This window comes from Drosophila sulfurigaster, chromosome 3, assembly GCF_023558435.1.
Source record: "Drosophila sulfurigaster albostrigata strain 15112-1811.04 chromosome 3, ASM2355843v2, whole genome shotgun sequence".
NCBI classification, from domain to species: Eukaryota; Metazoa; Arthropoda; class Insecta; order Diptera; family Drosophilidae; genus Drosophila; species Drosophila sulfurigaster.
The window spans coordinates 13642694-13660812 of record NC_084883.1 but is presented as its reverse complement, the minus strand read 5'-3'; the positions used below and the strand labels follow the sequence as shown (position 1 = coordinate 13660812).

The 18119-nt window shown below is 44.8% G+C and overlaps 2 protein-coding genes across 3 annotated transcripts; one reads left to right on the top strand and one right to left on the bottom strand.

The window, feature by feature from the left end:
- Window positions 1-300: 300 nt before the first annotated feature.
- On the top strand, window positions 301-11583 carry LOC133844025 (activated Cdc42 kinase-like). Of its 2 annotated transcripts, XM_062277833.1 has the most exons (8): window positions 301-319; window positions 851-920; window positions 1833-2235; window positions 2363-3445; window positions 3504-4219; window positions 4294-4519; window positions 9457-10932; window positions 11001-11583. In XM_062277833.1, the coding sequence occupies exons 1-8, from the start codon at window positions 304-306 to the stop codon at window positions 11190-11192; spliced, it is 4182 nt and encodes a 1393-aa protein (XP_062133817.1). In that variant the 5' UTR covers window positions 301-303; the 3' UTR covers window positions 11193-11583. The 2 variants fall into 2 exon arrangements, with proteins under 2 accessions (XP_062133817.1, XP_062133816.1); XM_062277832.1 differs by lacking the exons at window positions 9457-10932; window positions 11001-11583 and adding an exon at window positions 5175-9061.
- A 481-nt stretch (window positions 11584-12064) lies between these two features.
- LOC133844023 (condensin complex subunit 3) lies at window positions 12065-18116 on the bottom strand. Its single transcript, XM_062277831.1, has 9 exons — window positions 17516-18116; window positions 17228-17404; window positions 16347-17164; window positions 15635-16283; window positions 15058-15568; window positions 14614-14993; window positions 13543-14550; window positions 13321-13473; window positions 12065-12951 (listed from the first exon to the last, which is right to left on the bottom strand). The coding sequence occupies exons 1-9, from the start codon at window positions 17726-17728 to the stop codon at window positions 12268-12270; spliced, it is 4593 nt and encodes a 1530-aa protein (XP_062133815.1). The 5' UTR covers window positions 17729-18116; the 3' UTR covers window positions 12065-12267.
- Between the last annotated feature and the right edge of the window lie 3 nt (window positions 18117-18119).

The window sequence follows — 18119 nt, the reverse complement described above, 5'->3', positions numbered from 1 at the left end:
GGGATAGCTTTGCCGATTTAATTACAGGCGGTTATTTGAACTCAAGTGGAAATGAAAAGTGCACTTACACATTGACATGCGACACACATATGTAGTTAGTGCAACTGCAATAACAAACAAACAAAACAAGCGAGCAAGCAAGCAAGCGGATGTGGTCTGTTTCCATGGAATTTATTATCTCAATGAATGTCGAATGCGCCGCACTCGGCTGATGACTCAAATTGCCAATCCAGGGGTTTAACGGACATTATCAGGCAATCTGTGTACATACAAAATACACACACTCGCACACATATGTGCGCCATGTCAGCTACTATGGGTATGTGTGTGTGTGTGTGTATACATGTGTTGCGTTGTTTCCTTTACAAAGGCAAACAAAAAACACGACAATGACAAATGCTACGGGTCGGGTTGAAGAAGAAGCAGCAAAGGCAATCAGAATAATATTCAATATTGTGTTAGTGCGTATCTGTGTGCGTGTGTATGTGTGTTTGCGGTGGGAACGGGAGATAAAGATGTTGAAATAAAAGAAATGAAAATATTTTAAAGGCTGCTCGCTTCACAATGAGGGCAAGGCGCCGCTGCCAATGAATGGAAATCAAGTCAATCCAAATGTGTTGGCGTTTTTTTTCTTCTCTTTTTTTATTATTATTATTTTTGGTTGCGGGCGTAGGAATCTAAACCACCCACACGCACACAGAGACACACACACGGTCATATACTTTGGGAATATTATGGAGTGCAGCTGTTGTTGGTGTCTCTGATACGCCGCATGCATACTTAAGTTAAATATGCATTTATATACTCGTATTTATTTTTATACTTCTCTTGCTTTCTGTATCTCTTCCAGAGTGTCCACAGATTGATTTATATGAATTCCTCACCGAGTCCGAACTGCAGCAGTACTACAATGCCATCAAGTAAGTGCTGTGACCCAAATTGACCAAATTATGAACACTATATGCTGATCACACTTGGTCTAAGAATAGTCCATAAAGAGTAGGAATTAACTAGTAACTAGTATTATAGTATTTTTCTATAATAATAACTACTAATAATAATTTAATATAATTTTTTTTAATAACGAATATATATATGTATATATATGGAAAGGGCACAATAGATAAAGCCTTCGGCTTATTAGTATTATTATTAATTTATTCCATTCAGGTATTTTGTCTCGTTTTCTAGTAATGCGAGTTAAGTAGATTCAACATTTCGGACAGGGCCAACTTTAAATTTTCATAAATTTCGTTAATTTCTGTTATATTAATACTCCAATCTTTTACCGTTTGCACTTTTCTTACAACATTAAATATGATCTATAGAATTAAAAAAATCCGAGCCTTATTGGAGTATTGAGTTTCGTAAATCATATTGTTTAAAAATTTCAGCCGCCTAGCTTTTACCGTCTTTCCGGACAGTTAATAGTTCAGTCACTCAGCCAGAACACACAGTTTTATATATCTTAAAAGTAAAATAATTAAATAAGGAGCCATCAGACTACTGTTAATAATCTTATCAGTGATAAGCACTTATAAATCAGGACTAATGAGTAATTTTTATGATAACTACATTTGAATTGGTTTCTGGGATTTTGGTACGAACACATAATAAAATTCGGAAGTTATTTAATCAGCTGCAATGACTCAATTGCTTTCATTCATTCATATTGACATCCCCAAAAATAGCTAACGAATATATGTATATATAAAAGTCGAGCACACTCGACCACACTAGATTTATTTGTTAACCGAATACTGAACTGAACTCATTTCTCATCCGTCCCCCCTTCTGTTTACCTCCCTTTCTCCCACTCTCTTGTTGTGCAGAAACGAATTGAAAATAACGAATGCGGCGCAATTTAAATATGCAGCGGATGAGGATTTACGTTTCATTGGTCTATCGCGACCGGAAATCCGAAGACTGCGTAAATTCTATGAGAAGCACTTCCCCCACAGTTACCTCAGCAAAATCAAGCGGCTGCTGCAAGCGCCCGCCACAATTGTGAAGCGCGAGGATGGCGGCATCGGTGGCGGACAATCGCCGAGCGAGAGCAACACGGCGGCGGCAACAACGACGGCAACTAGGAATGGCGGAGCCAGTTCACCGGGCAGCAAGGTGCCCAACAACAAGCACATCATACCGGCCGATGCGATTAGCGTCAACAAGCAGCTGGGCATTGGAGAGTTTGGCATTGTGCAGCAGGGCGTCTGGACAAATGGCAGCGAGCGGGTGAGTTTCAATTGTTTCCCCTTAAGTCTCCCGCACTTGATGGTTTCCGGTTGCATTGAGTTGAGTAATTAATTCGAATTGTTTTCTTCTTGTCTGCACACACACACACCAACACACACACTCATAGATTCAAGTGGCCATCAAGTGCTTGTGCCGCGAACGCATGCAATCGAATCCCATGGAATTTCTCAAGGAGGCAGCCATAATGCATTCAATTGAGCACGAGAATATCGTGCGCCTCTATGGCGTGGTGCTGGCCACCGATTCTCTGATGCTCGTCACGGAGCTGGCACATCTGCGTTCCCTGCTCGAGTGCCTTAAGGATTCCGGTTTGCGCGTCAGCTTCCTCACCATACCGACGCTCTGTGAGTTCGCCCTGCAGATCTGCAATGGCATGCGCTACCTGGAGCAGAAGCGACTCATTCACCGGGATTTGGCAGCGCGGAATATCCTCGTTTTCAGCAAAGACAAGGTGAAAATCTCGGACTTTGGTTTGTCGCGCGCCTTGGGCGTGGGCAAGGATTACTACAAGACCAATTTCAATGTAAATCTTAAGCTGCCGATTGCTTGGTGTGCGCCCGAGTGCATCAATTACTTGCGCTTCACCAACGCCTCCGATGTGTGGGCCTATGGCGTTTGCCTCTGGGAGATGTTCTCGTATGGCTTTCAGCCCTGGGCTGCTCTGACTGGTCTGCAGATACTGGAGGCCATCGATGCGCCTAATTATCAACGGCTGGAGCAACCCGATTGCTGTCCACGCGAGTATTACACGCTGATGATGAAGTGCTGGCAGGATGACGCTGCCAAGCGGCCAAAGTTTAGCGAGATCTACGAACAGCTGCCCGACATGAAGCCCGAGCAACTGAAGGCTGTGGTCAACTGTGTGGAGCCGAAGAAGGATCATTTGTTGTATCGCCAGGGAGACATTATCAGCGTGCTCGATCGCAACACGGGCACGCCCTTCTGGAAGGGAGTGCTGAGCACCGGCAAGACGGGCTACTTCAATCCCTCGAATACGGTTGCCTTCCTCGAAGGTTTGCCCAGCTCCAATCGGGATTCGTTTAGCCGAGTAGGCGATCATCGCATCAGCAAGCGCAAGCTGCGCACAGAGATGATATCGAAGCCACAGAATGACTTTAAGCACACAGGTCATGTGGGCATTGATGGCGCCACCTTTGGCGATATTGCCTTCCTCGGCAGTTCACAGAACGTAAGTTGTTTCCGCACTACATAGAGAGACTTTCGCTTATTAATTTTATACTTTACAGTATAATCATGTGCCCAAGCAGATTGTGACACCGTACAAGCCATCGGAGGACATTGAGCAGACGCCACTGCTGTTGCCACCAACTCCCACCAGCCCCGACTCACTGCAAACGGCCAGCGGTTATTTCCCCGAGGGTGCTGGCACCTCAATGAATCCCACATTTATTCCCTCCACGGAGCACACACCGAAATTGATAGCCAGCAATGGACAGAGCTCCTTTGACTTTGCTGGCTCGAATCCATTTGCCTCGCACAAACTGGATGAGGAGCAGCTCGCCTATGCGCTGCAGAACAACAACTACGGCGTCGATGGCAAGAGTCTGCACTCGACCACCGGCGAGCCGAGCCATTGGCGTGCCAGTTCGCGCAATGCGACCGATGATCTGCATGAATATCACGAGATATCCGATGATGAGATCACCGGCGATAAACTGGACTTTGGCCCATCCCTTTTGGATGAAATCAATTCGATGTTTGGCTCGATCAGTGGCGCCTCTGGCAGCCAGCCAAAGTCGCCGGACTTTGATCGAGTGAATACGAAAAACGAATTCGCAGAATTGTCTGCAAAGTACGCGCATAAAGCGGGCGACACCAATGGCAACAAGCATGGCCTGCTGTCGAAAAAGAAGACAACCACGGGCACTGTGAAGCCCATTTCGGTCAAGGATGAGAAGATACTGAATCATGCCATCGAAATTGCCAATGAAATCAGTGCCAGGTGAGTCAACCGTTTTGTCAGTTTATTGTGACTAAGCGTGAGAGTTTAATGTCTCTTGTTTGCTGTGCTTGTAGATCGATGATTGACCTGGCTTCGGATCACACACCAGCTGCGCACAGTCCCAAGCGCAAGTTCAGCTTTCGTTTGCCGCATTTGAGCAGCGGTGGAGGCGACAAATCGAATAACATGGTCGGAGGCTCCGCTCGCAATTCTGCGTTGACGCCAACGCATGGCAGTGCATCGCCCTTCTCCAAGAAGAAGAACTTTACGGAGGAACTGCAGAGCATACCCGACATACAGGTACGTAGCGCATAGCACATCAATTTTCATGCTTCAGCTGAGTTAAGAATATTGTTACCCAAATAGTGAAAGGGTATTATAACTTAGTGGCAATTAAAGATGTGTGTAATAGTCTGAGTTAAGGTTTACCTTATAAAGTGTTTATATTGTAAGGCTGCCTGAATAGCGGAGTTAATTTAGAAATATTTGTCTGACTGTTCATCTATCTTGTATCTCAATGAACACATAGAAATTGTAGAACTATATGTGGAGTTCCTTTATTTATTAACTTAGTGTTGACTTCTATATTATTCGACATCTTCTAAATGACCAAATTTGATGTATAATATTAGATCTTAGGTTAGGAAGCAGAAATATTAAGTTTTAGAATTGAGCTAGCTTTTAAATGTACTTTACGAACAATTATGAAAAGATTCCATTTGTATACCTTAAAAGTGTATAGCGTGTATTTGACAGTCGAGCACACTCGACTTTAACAATCTTAATAGTCTAATCTAGCGTTGTCTTTTGTCTTCACTCTTCCACACTCTCTTTTATCATTCGCGTTGTGCTTCCGTTCATTCCCTTTGCTTTATTTTTGGTTGTTTGTTTGTATTTTGTGTTGCATTTCGTTGCGATTCGTTTCTGTTTCCCCTTCACTCGTCACATCAAACAGCGATTCCGCTCGTTGAGCGAAATCAAAAACACTTCCGAGCTTCGCATTCCGATCTTCGACAAGGAGAGCTCCGACTTTCTGTTTGAGAAGTCACGCGAAATACTCAGTCGCCCGCTGAATCGGGAACGAAGCTCCGAGGAGCCGCCAAGCATTAATGACAACATCATGGACATTGAGAATACGCTGAAGGCGTTAAACCTCGACTTTATGCACACGTACACGGAGTTGGATAAAAGCGACTCCAATGATACGATTTTGAATGATCAACTGCCACAGCTGCTGGGCTCCCTCGATGATGGGATCAGCAGTGCCACGGGAAGCCTGAAGTCCGCCGTCTACAGCTACAGCAACGGGGTACAGACGATGTTTGACTTCAATGCGGCCACCAGTCACCTGGACAAGCATCTCCAATACATGCACAATCAGGCGCAGCTGCACAGCCAGCAGCTGGCCAATGCCAGCGAACAGAAGCTGCTGGAGGACAAGCGGAGCAGCACACCGGACACGGGATTCGCGTCTCGGGACACAAACATTTCGTTGTCGCGTCGCAGCAGCCAGAAGAGCAGCTACAGTCCGCAGGAGAGTTACTTTCCTATCAAGGGAGAGACATTGTATAGTGCACCGCCAGTTGTGATGAGCAGCGGCTACGAACGCTTTGGGAATGGTCACACCAAGCAGATGCTGGCCAGCGCCTCGCCGGTGAAATCTTCCTGCTTGAATGCCAGCAGCAGCAGCGCTGTCTATGCGGTGGCCAGCAAGAGCTATCGCCAGCGTTCCACCTCCTTTAATGAGAGCTTCCAGCCCATATCCCCCGTGCTGTCGGATGCCAAGCAGCGTTCGTTTCGTGCCGAAGCACAGCAACAGTTGCAGCAGCAGCAGCAACAACAGCAATCTCAACAGCAGCAACAACAACAGTTGCCACGACGTTCGGCCAGCTACAAACCACGATCAATAAGAGCGCGCACTCTGCGACGTCTCAGCTACAATCCCATGACGCTCGACTCCAGCAGCTCCTCCAGTGGCGAGGAGTCACGCACCAAACCCAGCCTCGCACGTTCCGAGTGCGATATTCGCGCTCGAGTTGCCGCCACCTCCAGCAGCTCGTTGTGTCGTCGTCGTCGCGCTGGCCTCAATCGGCAGGTGCAGTCCGCATGCCAGGATGAACGCGATGCCATCATTTCGCCACGGCAGCTTTACGGCTCGAACTCGAGCATCAAGTCAGCGCCACACTACAATCTGGGTGGGAATCGACGCAGTTTCCATCGACCTGGGGCTGGCTACGAGCAGTTCCACTACGATGAACGCATCTATGACTTTGGCGGACGTGGACCGGGCAACAATTATACGGCACAGTTGGCACAGCATGCGTTGCTGGCACCCACAATGTCACAGAAGCTGAGCTCCGGCTCGGGTTCCTCCTCGGCGGCCTCATCAGCGGTGGCCACCTATCGCACTGCATCCGCTGCGCTGCCGGCACCGCAGCGTCCGATGAGCGGCGGCATTGCTTTGCATGAGTTTGACATCAGTCGCCTCACGGGCAAGAGTCCCACGTCGACCAACTTTGTGGGCAGTTCGCCCGATGAGCTCAAGCAACAGCAACGTACGCCACAACAGCAGCAACAGCCACAGCAAGCTGTGAAGCCTCAGAGGCCCACAGAGTTCCATTGGCCGGAGCAGATACATGTGTCGACAGTGAAGCAGCACGAGATGCATTGGCGGCAGCTGCAACAGCAGCAACAACAACAGCAGCAGCAACAACAGCAACAGTTGCCGGTGGTGATAACAGCGGGAGATTCGAGTGACAGCAGCTCGTCGACGAGCACGGAGAGCGGCGATGAGTTCCAGTTCCGACGCGAGTTCATTGCCCCACGTATTCCGCCCAGTCCGGCTCCATAACTAAGGAAAATGCTGAAATATGTTCTCAATTTACTATTCGGACATGTGCTCTCGGATTAGGATGGATCGATGTGTTATCACTCTGGTCGTGTGTGTGTGTGTGTGGGTTGTAGTGTGGTGTGTGGTGGTGTGTCGAAAAGTAAATTGTAGAAATATTTACAGCCTCTCTTTAAACATATTTAGCGTGTATATTTTTTATGGATTTGCATTTTTGAGAGTGTGCCTTATTTGGAAACACGGAAGACCTCTCAGAACGGATAATAATACGAGTGCGAGTTATCGTAAGCGTAACACTGTTGTTTGTTTTTTGTCGCAGTCAGTTACAGATACAGCTACAGATACAGATACAATTTGCAGATGCAGATACAGATACAACTAACAGTTACACAGTTACAGATCAATCGAATTGAGATTTACAATAAGCAATAATAATGCAACAAAACTAGTTCAGGGCAGCCTGGGGAAACGGGAAACGGAACCCAAAATATTTAAAGCAAACAGCTCAATAAATGTTAAAGCAATATTAATTAAACACATATTTAGTAGAAGAGACTCGTTGATACTCGATAACAAAAAACACTTGACTACTCTTCAAACGCAAAAGGCTTCCAGGACAGAGCAGACAGCAGAAGGGGCAGAAGGAACAGAAAGACAGGGAGGGGGGGCGACTCTTGAAACCAATTTCCTATCAGATCAAATGAGATCATTATCATCGTCATTCCCATTTTCACATCTCTCTCTCTATCATAGCATAACAGAGCTTCTGGTTGTCGGTGTCGTCAATCCAACAATCAATCAGTATAAATCAGATTAGGAATATATCAACAGTATTAAATATAAAATTGTTCTAATCGACAACTCATTGCATGTACTATAAATATGGACAGGGTATTAACAAGAACAACAGAACACGCAACAGACAGACAGACACACACACACACACAGATACCCATTACAACGACAGTCATCGAGACAAACACACACACACGCACACAACAAAGATACACACACAAGTTGACAATCCTTTTTCATCGCCAACAACATCCCACAAACTAAACTAAAAAAGAAAACAAGCTCTAATAGACCCTTTTTACTACATATTTTCAAAAGGAAAGGGTCTAAAAAGTGAAAAAAAAAAAATAAGAAACTAAATGAAATGATATTGAAAATATTGTCCGAAAACTCGTACATATGCAAATGTGTATTATGTGCCATATCCTTACGCTTGCATTTTTACTATATATAAACCAAAACATATTTATATATTAGAGTATAAATGATAATACTGAGCATGAAACCGTCGGAAGAGTCGAAATTTAGTTATATACACGAATACTATTCCGTTACGGACGGGAGACGTTTGCATTGGAAAATATTCTCGAATTACTTGGTAGAAATCTAAGTGAAACGTACTTTCATCTTCTCAAAAAAAAAAAAGTAAAAATACGATTGTAAACCGAGAGTTAATCCCCATGTTGATTGACTACACAATGCGCCACTTGAGCGTGTCTACACCTTTTTTTTTATAGAGCTCCAATGAGAAATATATATATATACATACATATATGGATATATGGAAATATTCTTAATAAAAAGATTTGTCGCATTCTATGCATTTATTGATAAAGATAAAGATAATGATAACCAAAGTGAAGAAAACAAATATGAAATTACTTATATACAAAGTTTATATACATACAACATATAATATAATATAATATTACTTATGATTACAAAGTTCATACAATTCATATCTATTTCATATAGCATTACTTACAAGATTACACTATAAATTGATATATTGATATTCTAAAATATGCGTTCGAAGCGTTTCACAACCAAAAACAAAACAAAACAAAACTACAACTAAAACCAAAACTAAACTAAAACTTTTTCCAAGTAATTATATATATATACAAAAGTTTGCATTCTAAGAACCAAACGATAAACAAACAAAAAATTAAAAAAAAAAAAAAAAAAAACAAAACAAACCAATTGGTAATCAAAAACGTTGTGTATATTTAAAGGGATTTAATAAAGCAAAAGAAAAACCCCAAATTGTCTTAAATGTAGCTTAGATCAATCATTAATGTTAAGTTCTCCACATAATTTTTAGCTTTTTATTACATTTATTTTAAATTATCTTGATTTTAAATAGTAACATTTATCAATTGCTATAAACCTTGAGTATTTCGATTTTAACTAGTAACATTTTGTCGACTGTTATTTTTATTAACAGTCCTCTGTTACTTAACATAGCTCTGTAATTTACCTTCATTCTTTCTGTTCATCACTCATTTCCTTACATATTACTCTTATTATTTGTATTTATTTGAACATTTGCTTTATCCTTGCTCTTCATTTCATTCCCTTTCATTCCGCACAGTCGCTAATTGGCGAGGAGGGACGTGAGGCCTACAACAGTCTGATCGAGCGCAAAGGCATGCTGGACATCGGACCCAGTCCGGCAGCAACGTTGCTACGCCACATGGACACGGATGAGTTTGAGCTGATGAATGCCAAGACGTTGCCACGGCGATTGGGCAGTCAACTGAGTCATCCGGCCAATGCTGCCCTCGAGCCGTTGGCAGCCATCAACAACGTCCCAGACTCGACACGATCCACGTCGCAACCTCCGCCAGCGCGACCCATGACGTTGCCCACCCGTGGAGCAGCACAGCGAGTGCGTCGGGCTGAGCAGGCGAATGTGGAGCAGCGACATGGAGCGGATGAGAATCGTAACTCAATGGGCGGCAACGATTCGTGCGAGAGTCCCAGCTACATGACGCTAGGCACCTACAAGTTTCCCGAACCGCAGGAGGCGAATCCCTTACCGCTGCCGTCGCGCGAAGGCAAGAAGCAGGTGAAAACCAGCACCAAGCGGCATGTGCGTAAATATCCACTGATTATACCGGCCAACGGTGTACAGCGCACTCTCAACAAGCTGGCGGACTTCGATGAGGATTCGTCGAGCAGGAACTCAATCGGGGCAGCAGCCACAACACGCGATCAGCAGCAGCCTGCGCGTTCCATTGAAGTGGTGGCCGCTGTGCGCACCAATAGCGTGCGCCGGCGTTCCGATGTGCGGGAATATGAGAACATGCCCGCCATGGCTGGAGAGGCATCGACGCACACCTATCAGAATCTGGACAAGCTGACGCCAGCTGATGCAGCCGGATTGACGGACAGCGCATCGCTGCAGTTTGAGAGCATACTGGAGTCCGATTTGAGCAAAGATGGAGTGCTGCAGTCGCCGGATGTGACCGATGGTTTCCTCAACTTTTCCATACAGAAGGAGCACTACAACAAAAGCAAGGAAGTGGTCTTCGAACCGACTCAAATCTCGGGATTGTATGTAAACGACGATGAGCTGCGCAACTTGGACAAGCCGCTGGCCAGCAGCAGCAGTTCGACCACGTTGGATTCGGTGGCAGTGCCTCAGGAGATGGCACCGACGGCGGCAACGGCTGTGGCAGCAGCTGCCGTGGCAGCGGAGGCAGCTGCAATGCCGCAAGATGCGCCTCAGGAGAGTGGCAGCTTGCGACGCTTTGGCTGCGCTGACAACGAACTGGCCGGGAATGCGCTCTTCAAGAAGGTGCGAGCCTCAGTCAACCAAGCGATGAATCACACTGCCATCAATGGCAACGATACGAAAGCGACTACATCGAATGCCACCACGAGTGCGCCACAGAAGCAGCAAACGGAGGCCGAGTATTTTGCGGCGACAGCGGCACGTTTGGCCGATTCGAATTCGGTGAGCTGTGAGGATCTGCTGGAGTTCTCGGACAAGAAGCCGCGGGGCTGCGAGCGTGGCGTCGACTCGGACGAGGTGCGCATCATGGTCAAAGTGCTGGGCAAGGATGTGAGTTGAGCAAGCGAAATGTGCATTTTCTTTATTTGCAATCAGTAACATTCAATTATATTTCACAGAGCACGCCCACACGTTGCCTGGGCGCACTGGAGTTCATCAATTGGGATGTGCACAAGTCGATTAAGCTGATCAAACTGCAGAATATACTCGCGGAGTCGGATCTTAGTCTGGCTGCAGCCTACGAGGCGCTGCAGCAACAAGAATGGGATTTGCACACCACAGCTGTCAAGCTGAAGGGCGTCAAACTCTAAAACTTTGATGCAAAGGGAAATTAACTTAAAACCATGTGCCTGTTCAAAACAAACCTCCATGGCCTTATCGTCTACTACACATAATTGTATCTAAAGCATTTTCAGTCTGTCTATTCTCTAATTGTAGCCACTAAGGGTTTCCTCATCTTGAACTCAACTCAATCACTGCTCAAAAGAAAGTTTCTAATATTATTTCATACGCCTATCCACGATGTATGAATGAATCTCAGCATGTACTTATCCGATAATGTAACGTTTCTAGTTCTTAATTAATTGTATACTATATATATTTATACACGTATGTCTCCTATCCCATACATATATATCGCAAGTTTCGCAGGATCACCTCCACACCATTTACAAAATAAATAAATTCTTTAAAATCTGAGAATTTTGCGTTTTTCTTATGCAACGATTGTTATTGTAAATTATTATTATTGTCCATTTATTCGGACCATTTTTAATGGGAATAGTGTATGAAATTATATTAAATATATAATTTATCCCTGTGTTTTAATAAGCTACCTGCTACTAATGAAAGCAAAACAGTGCGGTATTATCTTAAGATATACCGAATCAAAATACCAAAGTCTATATAGTACTATATTCAAAATATACCAGAAAGTACTAAATTATATCAGATTGTAAGCTGAAGTTGGTGTTTTTCCTATAAAAAATAATATATGTATATACTTTATAGGGCCAGAAATTTTATAATACTAGTTAGTACTACCCATAGGAGTTGGTGATAAAATTAGTGAAAGTCAATCAGTAATAGAAATCTTCTCGGAAATTCATTAGAAATTCCTCTAATTGAAACGGTAATCCTCCAAGCCATACTCTTATAAAAACCCTTTATAGTATAATATTCGTTCTGCTGTCATTTTAAATAATTATATTTCAACAAGACTACGTTTTATACATAAAATTTACAAGCATTGGAACGCGTACAATGTTATAGAAGACATAACACAAATTATAAATTTTAAAATTAAACTAATTATTGTGTAGGGTGTTTTAGCTGAGAATGAAAATATGGGCAAGGGAAGGGGACATGGAAGGGGAAGGGACTAGGCTACTTGCGTTGATTGCGAGTAGACACAAAGGAGTTGGATGCCGCCTCAGCTTGGGCTGCACGGGTTTTTCGGGACTCTCGCGAACTTGTCGCCGATTTGCTCGCACTTCGCGTTGTTCTCGCGGTACTCGTGGTGCTTGTGTTGAGGGTGTGTGTAGAGCGATCGATGGATCCTGTGCGCCTGGGACGTCCCACTTCCTTGCGCACTCGCTTGGGCGTGGGCATCTTGGCATTGGTCTCGGTCAGACTCAGCTCGAGAGACATGCGTTTGCGGGTCATGCACATGGCATCGATGCGCATCTTGCGTGCCGAATTCCGCGTAGTTATCCGTGATGCTGGAGTGGTGGCCAAGGGCTGCGATGTTGATGTGGATAGCCTTTTGGGCTGCGGCGTTTTGTGTGCGAGGTTCTTCGTTGGCATCGTGTTCTCCTTAACGGATGAAGTTGTGCTGCCCGTGGGACTACTTGTGTTCTTTTCACTATTCACAGTGATCACTACGCTGTTGCTCTTCCGCACGGGCGTCTTTGCATCCAAGCGCTGTTGCTTGCGCAGTGGCGAAACGCGCTGCGAGGATGTGCCCGAGTCGGAGGATTGAGACGCTGATGCTTGCACTGATTTGCGCAGCACACGTTTGCGCCCATTTCGCAATGGAGTCTGAATCTCAAGGTGTAGAACTTTGCGCTTCTGCAACACGAAGAAAAGATGAAAACAAAAAGAATAGAAATTAAAATGTGTAAACAAGAAAATATCTAGTTAAACTACATCTATTAGTATCTTATTTCCACACAAAGAAAACAACGTTTTGTTTTTCAGTGATTCATTTCAATTTTAAATCGTCCAGTTCGGTTAACTTTTTTTTTGTTAACTTAAAATTATTATTAATTATTTAAACTTCATTTGATGTCATTCATTCAAGTGCACTATATCTAAGTCTAAAGGGTTTCTTCTCGTTTCATTGAAGGGGAAGATCTACTGGTCTCTGCTACAGATAGTGTGTGCTCCTGCTTAGGGCTGCAAGCGCATGCGCATGCGCGACGATGTGCGTGTACTCACTTTACTGCTGGCCGTGGGCGATAGGCGAGCAACAGCTGCCCTTCGGTTGCGCAGCGAGCGCATGCGCAGACTGCTTCGATCATTGTGCGTGGGTGGTGACGAACTAGAAACGACAACTGTCGGTGAATCCTCAATCACTTCGGAATTGTTGTGCTGTAAAAAGATGCAAGAGTGGTCATGGTAAAGCATAAATCTAATACAATTTACTGTACACAAACTTACAGATTTGTTGGATACTGGAGTTGTGGGCACAACTTCAATAATTGTCGCAGCTGTTGTTTCATTTGTGGATTCACTTGTAGTTACATTTGTGGATTCACTTGTAGTTACATTTGTGGATTCACTTGAAGTTACATTTGTGAATTCACTTGTAGTTACATTTGTAGAATCACTTGCAGTCTGATTTGTGGATTTATTTGCTGTTTCATTTGGAGATTCACGTGCGCTTTTATTTGTAGATGTATTTGCATTTTCATTTGTAGATTCACGTGCGCTTTTATTCGTGGATGTGTTATTAGTTTCAATAGCGGATTGACTTGAGCTTTTATTTATGGATTTGTTTATAGTTTGTTTTAAGGATTCACTTGCTGTTTCATTTTCGAATTCAATTGCCGTTACATTGATTGTTTCATCTCTGCTTTCATTTACGCTTGTCTCTGTCGGCTCAGGCGTAAGTGGTCGCTTCTCCGGTGTCTGTGAGCCCCGTGCCATAGCCAACTGCAAGCGTTCACCTGTTTTACGACGACGCAGATTTTTTCTACTTATTTCACTGGCTTTATTCTTCTGCTGTTCCGCTGTTTCTGACTCATGCGACGGCGATTGCGAACCACATATGCTGTCTCCATCCGAATGGCTTATGGAATTGTGCAACGAACGTCGCAGGAAGCGTAAGCCAACTTCATTTTGTTTACCAAAGGTGGTCAGCACCGGTTCAGAGGTCTCTGTTGGAACTGGCGTAGTCGGTGCTGTGCGTGTTGCTGCGGCTGGAGCTGGTGATGCCGGCCCTGAGGCGATTTCGCCGGGCTCTTCAATTATGGTTGGCACAATTGTTTTACGCGCTGGAGCTGGGCACTCCGATGTGGAAGCTGTGGTTGCCGCAATGCTTTCACAATCTTCGCCATCGTTCTCGCTTTCATGTCCTTCTGGGTTACGCGCAGGCGGTTGTAAGCAGCCGTTCAACATATCCTTAAAGTCAGTAATATTGCGTACCAATCGCGGTTCCAGTTCACTCTGCAAATAATAAAGCCGAAATACAAAACAACTTCATCTGAATGAATGGCAGGCTTTACTCACATTAAGCAGATTCTCGGCAAGTTCGAGCATTTCATCCTTCATTTCTGTTTCATTGAGAACGTTCAGCTTTAGTGTGATGAGATCCTTGGCCAGCAAACGACACATTTCCTTGCGTTCCGTGTAATAGTTTTTTATATAATGCAGAAAACTGAGCGCCATCTGATTGTGTATATTGCTTTCCGGCGTGCTCTTCTCCTGGGCCGTTAGATCAATGAAGAACTTGGTCACATGACCAGGCACTACATCGTGCAGCGGTGAATCGTAACTGCTGTTCATGATGGACCACACAATGGGCAACAGACATGGCTGAAGTATTCTTTGGAGTTTTAAGTCCACAATCTTCTCAAAGAATATGGCCAGCACCTGGCTAACAATTGGTTCTAGATACAAAGAATAAACACGTCAGTAAATCAGTTCATTGCACATTCGTAGCGTTCAACTCACCCGTTAATGGATTAAAATAACGCTTGAGCAACTTCTCCACAATATCGCTGCGATTGTCCAGCTGGCCGCGCAACACCAAACGACAAAGACCACGCACAATGGCCACCAGAATGCCCTTGTCCACGACCTTCTCGACAAAGAAACCCATCATGCCAATAATGTCAGTATTTTGATCGCTGTTCTGACTTTGACTGCGATCCTCTTCGCCTTCGTAAAAGTCCTGCATGGTGTACAGCAAGCGACGCTTTGATTTGGGCGCCTGTCCCTGGTTCGTGGCTGTTTGATTCATGTCAATGAAATAATCCACACCGTAGTGATCCATCAGCTCGAATAAACACTGTGCTGCCGTCTCGCAGAGCCGCAAATTGTTGTCCTTGTAAAACTGATCGACGACCACATCGAAGACCTCCTTAGTGTACGACTCGTAGAACATGCTGAATGTGGTGCCACACTTGATGGCCCACTCAAAGATGTTCATTTCCGAGGATGCCAAGTGGCGACACACGAAATCCTTTAATATAACAAATACGCGATTATCGATCGATTCTATTGGCGATCGTTGAATTGATGCACTTACCTTGTAAAGCTTGCAGATTGTGGGATTTAGAGAGTTCACCTGCTTGGAGGCCACCATGTAAAATGAGATGTGCAGACCTTTAAGCACACGCTCCTGCTTGGACAGCTTGGGTCGCGCCGGCAGCCCCTCCACACCGTGCTTCTCCAGCAGCGGCTGCACTAGTTCGGTGTATTCGTCGGTGGCGGCAATTTTCTCATCATTAACAGCCTGCGCCCTGATGTACTCCTTCTGGCGGACAAAGTTTTCCTCCATCTCCTCCAACTCAAGAATGCGCACTTTTAGCGTTCGGATCTTCATGACCAGAGAAGTGTCAACGCCGCTCATCAGTTTATCGATTAAACTACGATCGTGCACCAAATCGTTTTGCTTGGCATTCAGTTCGCATATTTCGTAGATGATATTAATGAAGAACTGCATGCGTGCACTCACGTCGCTCTCCAGCAGCTCCATGCAGCGCACCAGCCCAGCGATAATCTTGTGATCGAGCAGACACTCCTTCAGCAGATGTGTGATCAGCTCCTTCATATTGCCACGCCCGATCTCGTCGCCCAGATCGTAAGTCTGCAGCATTTCCACCAACGAAAGCAGCATGCACTGGAACTCGATCTGTGCGAATTTGTCCATCTCGGGCTTCTGAAACTGGCAGAATCTGCAAGCGAAATAAACTTGTAAATATCTTGACAATCATTTCGATTTCTTCCACTCCACTTACTTCTTTATATAGTCACAGAAAACAGACAGCTCGGGCAGAATCAGCTCGAACTCATCGGCATTGCTTTGCTGAAAGTAGTCGCTGAGGCATTGCCAGTAGAGCAACAGCTCCACGGTCAGCGTCTCGTGCGGCACACAGCGATGCAGCTCGCAATCCTCGGATAATGGCAGCTGCTCGAGCAGCATCTGATTGTCGTGTCGCTCGAAGATAACCATCAGCATTTGGCGAACGACGCGCCGAAAGCGTATTATCTCCTCCTCATTCGAGTCGAGCTTGAGGGCAGCTATCAGTTGAATAAAGTTCTGCTGGTACGATTCAATCCATGCCTTCAGCATATATTTGATGACATTCTTGCGCACCGACTCCGAGCTATCGTTAAGGCCACGCTCGACGAGCGTCAGACGCTGCGACACCTTGTACGAGCGCACCGGATAGTTGCACATGTTGATGTAGGTGTGGCGTCGCACCTTCTCGTCCACATCCCACAGACGCTGCAGAATGTGAGGCACCGTAATGTAGTTTCGACCCATGCACGTGATGATGCACTGCCGCACACTGGACGCTGGATCGGCACTCAAGTGATAGCGATAGGCAACCAGCACTTCATCGTTGGGATTGTCGGGGATCTGTAGGCGTTGCATGGCCAAAACGGCTTCCTTACGCACACTAGGCGACACGTCTTTCAGCCGATCGAGCATATAGTGTAGTATCTGATCGCATTGTGTGTCGTCGAGTGCGGCATTTGGTCCCAGATGTTTCAGTATCAGATTCACAAAGAAACAGATGCGATATCGAATGTGCGGACTATTTGAAATTGTCTGAGAAGAGACAGGAAGAGAATTAAGACACGAGTACACTGAGAAAATACAGTAGAGACTCACCGTTAGCAGCCAGGAGAATGTTTCGGCTAGTATGGGATGTGTTTTCTCCGATTCGAAGCTAGTTACGAACTTGGCACAGAATGCCAGCGCTGTGTTGCCATAATCATTGTTTTCGTCCGCCTCTAGTACTGTTTTGAACATTTTGATGAATGTGATCATGAATGCATCGTGATCCAACTGCGAATAAGAATGCAAATAATAACGTTTGCGACATACACAATACACATCAACCCAATAGTCAACACACTACACGCAACAAACAAACAAGCAACTACAGTGTTTACTGACCTTGGAGTACAGTTGCTGCATCTCTTTGGTGTAGCGCTTGTGGAAGGTCTCGTTGAGTTGCGCATTCGATAGAATTGTGTACATCGCTGTTTGGCCCGCTGTCCGCCCGTGGTTGCTTGGCGCCACTGTAATTGTATCGGCGGGCGGCTCCTCCACATTTTCCTTTTGATTTGCTTTTTTATTGCGCTTTTTAGCTACCTTTGGCTTGGACATTCTTGTGTTGTTTTATGTTTGTTTTTTGATGACCCGCGAAATTCACTTTATTGTCGATTTTTTATTGTCGTTTATTGATTTAAACTTTACTTATTCGAACGAATTCTATGGATTATTATTGGACAAAAAAAAATTCGCTTAATTTAATAAATTGCACGCATCACGGTTTTTTTTATTGAGATGCCAGCGAACAAACACAAGCGTCGCGTTCTTATGCCTTCCGTTTTCCACCCTATTCGCTTGCCGTTAATATGATTTCTTAGCTGGTGCTGCCAACTCGTTGGAAATGATGCCAGTACAACAAATGCAGTGCTGTAGTTGAATCCCACAGTCATTGGGGAGATATTTATATTATAACAATTATCGCAATTATTTGATATTAGTGAAACTA